Here is a 6,561-nt window from a genome sequence, read left to right as displayed (position 1 = left end):
TTTTTTTAGAATTGATTCATTTGTAAAATTAGCAATGACTATTATTTTTTTAATGGAGTGGTTGCTTTGTAAAAATGTTGAACTTTTCATCATTATTATTATTTTAATTATTATTATTATTTTCATTATTATTATTATTATTATTATTATTATTATTATTATTATTATTATTATTATTATTGATGTTGTGCAAAGATACAACAACACCATCCCCTTTTCCCACTACTGGTTCATAATCCCAACATGTTTGAATACACAATTCATATTTAACCAAAGCCTGAAGAAAAATTAAAGTCTCCTAGAAGGAAATCTGTATTAATTTGTCCTTTCCCCTTCAGTGAATTGGCCTTTACTCAGTTATAGTGCAGCAGAAAAATTAAATAAAAAAAAAAAGAGACTGAAAATCGTAGCGTCTAGGCATCTGGCATACCACCTAAGGAAAAATCATAAAATGCTACGGTTAAACTGTAAATATTGGCACCCCTCTCACAGATGAGCCATTAGCAAAAATGTCCACACATGCTTTATGAATAAAGCCAAAGGCTATCAAAGAAAAAAAGTGCATAATTGAAAATGTGCATAATGAGGAAGTGTATAATTCATAAGCGGTCGCGTAACAGAGCAAATGATCACATGAAGAGAACGGCAACTCCATACTGCTTCTATGTGAGGATTTTTATAAATAGTTATATAGTAGATTATATACCCTGCCTTTAACAATTTCAACAAAAGAAATAAAAAAAAAAAAGGTAATGAAAGTGCAAAATCACCAGAATGCTGATGAATTGATCACCATTTATGAGAGAAATCTAAAGCATCCCAGGGATCGTCTGATCTGAAAAAGCAGGATTGCGCATCACTTCCATACTGATGTGTAGGTTATAGATAAACTCTGTGATGGAGGAATAGAATGAGCCAGTTATCTCATATGCCACTGGCAATTCACAGGGATGAAAGTTAGAGTCGAACATGACTGAATATACAGATTTATCAGAGTCGTCTCAAATAGAACACGCACATTTGATGTTCTGGGACAGGTTTTGCTACCAGTGATATCATTTTCAGCTTTGACTAAAATAATAAGGAATATAAAATAAGGAGAGCAGGCCATTGATCCTGAAAATGGTTCAAACTCCGAGGGATCAAAATATCGTTTGAATCTCGAGACTGACAGAAGAATAAAAAATACAAGGCAGTGTCATGCTGTGTGGAACGAGGAAAGAGACTGTTCATGAGCACACAGGTTCAGGAAAGTCTTCAAACCCTAGTACAATGCTGTAAGTAATATTCATGCCAACGCAGGTCTATTCATTGGAAATGGAAATAAGTGGCACATCTCTGGCTACAGTGATGTCTATACTGCAGCGTGTAACTAAAACAATTGCAATTCTTACCCTAAAAGTCAAATCAGCACATGATGTCAAATCAGTATAGTTACTCACAACACCATCTTTGCTTTTAATTGAATTATACTCTCAAGTATATAGTAGTAATTGTATTAGATTACTGTTTGTAGGATATAAATATCACAGATAGTTGAGCTTTTCATGTTTTTTCCCCCCATAGCTCATGGCCAAAAAAAAAAAAAACGAGGATTTCCGAACCCGAATATGGCACAAGTATTCATCCCCCCTTCAACCATTTCGTTGATATTCATCTGATCACTGAATTTGGTGGACAGTCATGAGATCATGTGACATGGCAAACTGCAGACTATTTAAGTGATGTCTGATGACAACCGATGGCACCAGAAGGCATTTAACTGGTTTCCTAACAAGAGGATGAATACACAAATTTGTGAAAATAGTGGAACCTCAGCATACGAATTTTCGCCTTAAGAATTCAAATTTTGCCGGAGATTGGCATCGGCATACGAAGAAATTCTGCATACGGACTGAACCAAACTGAACGCTGGCTAAGTTGCGTGTATGTCCAGGAGCCGTTCAAAACATCAGTGGTTTGCGTCTGTGGAAAGCCAAATGAAGCGAGTTTATGAATTTTACAATTTTTTTTTCCAGTCATCGAAATCTGTTTGGAAAGAGTCAACCCACGATACGAACGTTGCTTTCGGCATGCGTTCAAAAGCTAGGTGATTTTCCAGGCTGTTTTTTTGTTGACAGATTGGTGGCGTGGGTGGTCTGTTCTATTTTTAGGCCAAGCTTGGTGGCACGACTTCCTGTGAGGACCCTTGACATGGAATGGTCGGCTTGGATCAGTTCTTTGTAAGCAACCATACAGTTTACATACGCTTCGTACTGGGAATATTGGTCATATTTTTGAGTGGCTGGAACGGAGTATCTACATTTATATTATTTCTAATGGGAAAATTCGTTTTGCAATACAAATTTTCATCTTAAGAACTCGTAATAAATGCGTATACCGAGGTTCCACTGTGTAATTGATTTGTTTACTTTATGTATGCATTGTATATCAATCCCCCACATTTCATATTCAAAGGCGGTTTTGTGTAGATTATAGATACATAACCCCAATTAAGTCCATAGGAAACTTCTAAGGTGGGTTAATACTTATGCAGACGTCTAAGCCACGCAACTCACCTTCACACATCCATCAGTGAAGAAGGGAAGACACTGTTATAGAAGCAGAGCGAGTAGGCATCAGTGTCTTTTTATTCATTCTGACAGACGTGTCAGTTAAAAAAAAACAAAAAAAACGATCAGATACACGTTTCAAGTTAATTCCATGTCTCAGCTTGTGCAAACATTAGACGGTGGTATCATTTAAAGTAACAATATTTCCAAAGAGAACGCATTCGACCGGGGGGGGGGGGGGGGGGGGGAACAAGAAGGGGGGAAAAGAAAAGAAAAAGTGCATTCGAAACCTACGAGTTGATTTCTTTTTCTCGCATTTATTGATTACCAGCTTCATATAAACTGGATGTTGAGGCATAAACATAGTACATTTCTACAGTTCAACAAAAATATAACCAATATTTACAATTATTGTATTAAAAATACAAAAAGAAAAAAAAAAAAGAAAAAAAAAAAAAAAAGAAGACAGAAAATAACAACCGATACATACTCCACCAATTGTCTTTGTAAAAGACGTACAGGTAAAAGTAGTCAAGGATGAGAGAATCTTCACCAGCTAAATGTACACTTCTCACTTGACATCACACATCGAACAAAGTAGCAGTGCTAACTACTACGATTTATCTTATGCTTGTACAGTTTGTGCAACTTATTTTTCGAAAGAGGACTCCACTCAGCTCGCCGGAAAAAGCATGACTAGGTTTCAAACAATTCAAATGGAGGTGAATGATTTATATAACCACTGTTTTACAAATGTGATCCTTTTTTTTTTTTTCTTCTTTTCTTTCTTTTAAACGACAGCAACCATTACAAAAAAAAAAAACAAAGGAAAAATTACAGCAAGAAGAGAAAGAAATGTTGACGTGATAATATTACAGGGTACAGTGGAAAACACTGCAATCTTTTTTTGTCCCCCCCCCTTCTCCCTCAAAGTATATCAGTCCTAAACTACTGATCAATGTGATCAGCTTAACTCAGTGATTAAAAATAAACCATAAAAGTGACTTCTCACCGGGCGAGTTCTACTCAGCTTGGCAGCCTTCGGCTCGGTTGACTCGTTCCTTCTCGTTCCGCCGGAGTACTGAAAGTTCTTTGCGAGCTCTTGATCCCTTCTTAATGTGCAGGGTGAACACAAGCAGGTTTACGTCTTCATAAAGCCTACGTAGCACCTCAAAAACCGTAATGTGGTCGCATCAGAATGGAAGTAGCACCCAGTCTAGTGTGGACATCACTGGCTGGACAGGCGTTTGTCTTGACGGTGACTCTACATACCACAGTAATAGGTAGTTGTGATAAGTTTCAGATTTGGCATGAGACGGTCACCCACAGTACGTTCTTTAGATATCCTATTGACGGTAGAATTCTTTCGGAACATGTTTGCACTTTGTAGGAGGGATTTCCTTCTGAAAATTGTCCGATCGAGTCCAGAGTTTTTGTTTTTTTTTGTTTTTTTTCTGCCTATGGTCCACTCTGATAGGCAACTCATGGCGTTTCATTTATGTGGAGAAAGATTTCTATGGGCGCATATTCTAAATGAGAATAGAATACCAATAAACCTCAGAAAAATATGAAACATGAAGATACTTTGCAGAGCAAAGGGAATACAATGTTCTTCCCTACAAAATTCAAATGAAGCACTGGATAAAACATGATGGTCAAGGTTTTCCTTCAAGTGGGATGCCTGGGAATAAAACTTGCCCCTTACAATAACCAGGTAACCTTTGAAGTTGCATCTTGTTAAAAGAAGCAAAGATTTTAATAAATGGGAATGAGATGGATGGACCAGTGGAGAAACTTGCCTTCCTTTTAAATGGGCACACTAGTACAGGATATGGATATGGATTATAACGATCTCAGGTCCTAACAACCCTCCAATTTTTTTTTAAAAGAATTTCTGGAATGGGAAGGAGCTGGATAGGTCAAGCACCAGTGGTGAAACAAAGGTCTTGACTTACTTCCAAATGGGTGGGATGGTGCAAGGCAAAAAAAACAAAACAAAAAAACATCTAGTTCCTAAGATTACTATAGACTAATAACACGTAACCTCACAACCATTAAAATATTTCTCGCAATAGGACTGAGCTAACTCGGTCAAGCAGAGGCGGAGAAGAAAGGTCTGGCTTTTCTAACAAAGTGGATGGAATGGAGCAAGAACTCTAAACTGAGATCATTTTACGCAGTTTACTGGAGTCAAGACAAAGGTGTCCTCCATTTACAGAGGACCTGAAACAAAGATCTCGCCTTCTCCTCAGGAGGGTGGAATAAGGCGGGAAGAAAAAACTCTCAATTAAGAAGAAACCTTTGCCTATAGATTACTTCAGATACTCGAGCAACCCTGTGACCTAAAAAACTGTACAGAATTATAGAAATGGGACAGAGCTGGCTGGGATTCAAGTCAAGTCAGGGGAAGTCAATTCTACTCACTTCATTTACACAGGACTGAAACAAAACTTTTGCCTTGTGCATGCAATGGGGCAAGACAAAACATCTTTACCACATCCCCCTACCCCTGGAAAAAGGAAATGGGGCAGGAACGTAAAATGAAATAAATAAAGTCTTTGGGTTCCTGCGCAAAGCTACTGATGTATCCATGTAAATCAACAAACTTCACTTCCTGGAGCCAAAAACCAATGGAGCTCAGTATCAAACTCTGAACCTTCCTTTTACACAGGACACAAAATTGGTCCAATGGGGCAGCGATAAAAACTCTGAACCAAGATTTTTTTTAATGTTGCCTTTGGAATCCTGGTGTTAGGTACTGCAAAGGATTCCTAACCTCATAAACTGTAAAGAACTCTAGGGATCTGGTTGGAATGAAGCACCAACAGAGCTTGGAGTCAACTCTACAAGTGGGTGGCAACGATGGTTGGATTGGATGATGGGGGGAAAAAAACGTAGATGTAAAAAATCTCTGTGGATTAGCTTCCACTGATTCTGTTTCTGAGATCCAAGCTGCTCTCTGGTGTACCAGTTTGGGTTCTAGTCCTATCATATAACAGAACACCTAACCACGTCACATGGTTCCTGGTGAGTTTAGCCCTCGGTTTGGGTCTACCTTTTCCCACAGGAATCAAAACCACAAAGTCCGGGACCTCTCCATTTACGTCGCATCCTAGGGATTGAAAGCGGGATTTTTGCAGAACGCATGTAGTGAGGCTTAGGATGCACCCAGAGTCACGCCAGCGTGCTTCATGTCCTCCTTGCTGTGTGTATCTCCAGTTCTCCAGCATCTACCAACCTTGAAAAGCTCGATTTAATACTGCAACAGTGACACGCATATTTGTACAGATGATCACCGATTTCCCATCAAAGGAGTAGCTATTTGAGTGTACGAGTGTTTTTCTCCCCTAAACGTCCTCATTTTCACCATGTGCGCGTTCCAGAAGAGATGATGATGTTGAAGTCTGAGAAGATCATGTGCATTTTGTTCTTAGAAAACATACTTAAAAAGTGCAGATGAGGAAAAACGATTTGTGAGTGTGTGTGTGTGTGTGTGTGTGTGTGTGTGTAAGGAACGGAGGAAATCAATCATAGATCAGTGACTGACAAGGGCAGTCTCGTCTTTGTGTGAATGTCGCACCGCTGTGTGTTCTTCTTTTTTTTTCACTACTTTAAGCTAAATAATTCGATTTTTCCAAAGTGCCAGCTAAATTTTTTTTTTCTCGTTTTGAACGCTCTCTTCCTTTCTTCACAGTATTTTAGCATGCAGGGTGACAAAACCCCTCATGACGCTTTAAGGCAGAGAAGGGAGATGAATCCACCAATCAGGAGAGAGACAGGCAGTGGCATCGAGGTGATGATTGGTTGCTCAGGCTGTCTTTCTGCCTTTGACGGGCCTCACAGGCCTTCAGTCACTGCAGCGAGAGCCGAACAGTAAGGAAAGTGTCGTCTGTTCACACAGCGGACACCTGCTCATCCTCTGGAGGATGGAAAGGAAGCAGTTAGACTCCACCCCCCCAAATCAGCCAATCACATACACATTCAGCAGGGTTCAAAGGGTCTAATTCCA

The 6,561-nt window shown here is 39.1% G+C and overlaps 1 protein-coding gene across 12 annotated transcripts in view; it reads right to left on the bottom strand.

Moving 5' to 3' along the window:
* Positions 1-2,609: 2,609 nt before the first annotated feature.
* rapgef2b (Rap guanine nucleotide exchange factor 2b) overlaps positions 2,610-6,561 on the bottom strand; it is a 118,734-nt gene continuing 114,782 nt past the window's right edge. For all 12 annotated transcript variants that reach the window (XM_058396704.1, XM_058396705.1, XM_058396695.1 and 9 more), the window contains one exon: positions 2,610-6,471. Coding sequence is in view for 1 of the 12 variants with exons in the window: in XM_058396703.1 (XP_058252686.1) it covers positions 6,446-6,471 (26 nt within the window). In the remaining 11 variants the exon portion in view is untranslated. The remainder of the gene's footprint in view (positions 6,472-6,561) is intronic.

This window comes from Hemibagrus wyckioides, linkage group LG08 (genome assembly GCF_019097595.1).
Source record: "Hemibagrus wyckioides isolate EC202008001 linkage group LG08, SWU_Hwy_1.0, whole genome shotgun sequence".
Taxonomy (NCBI): domain Eukaryota; kingdom Metazoa; phylum Chordata; class Actinopteri; order Siluriformes; family Bagridae; genus Hemibagrus; species Hemibagrus wyckioides.
This window is presented reverse-complemented; position numbering and strand designations above follow the sequence as displayed.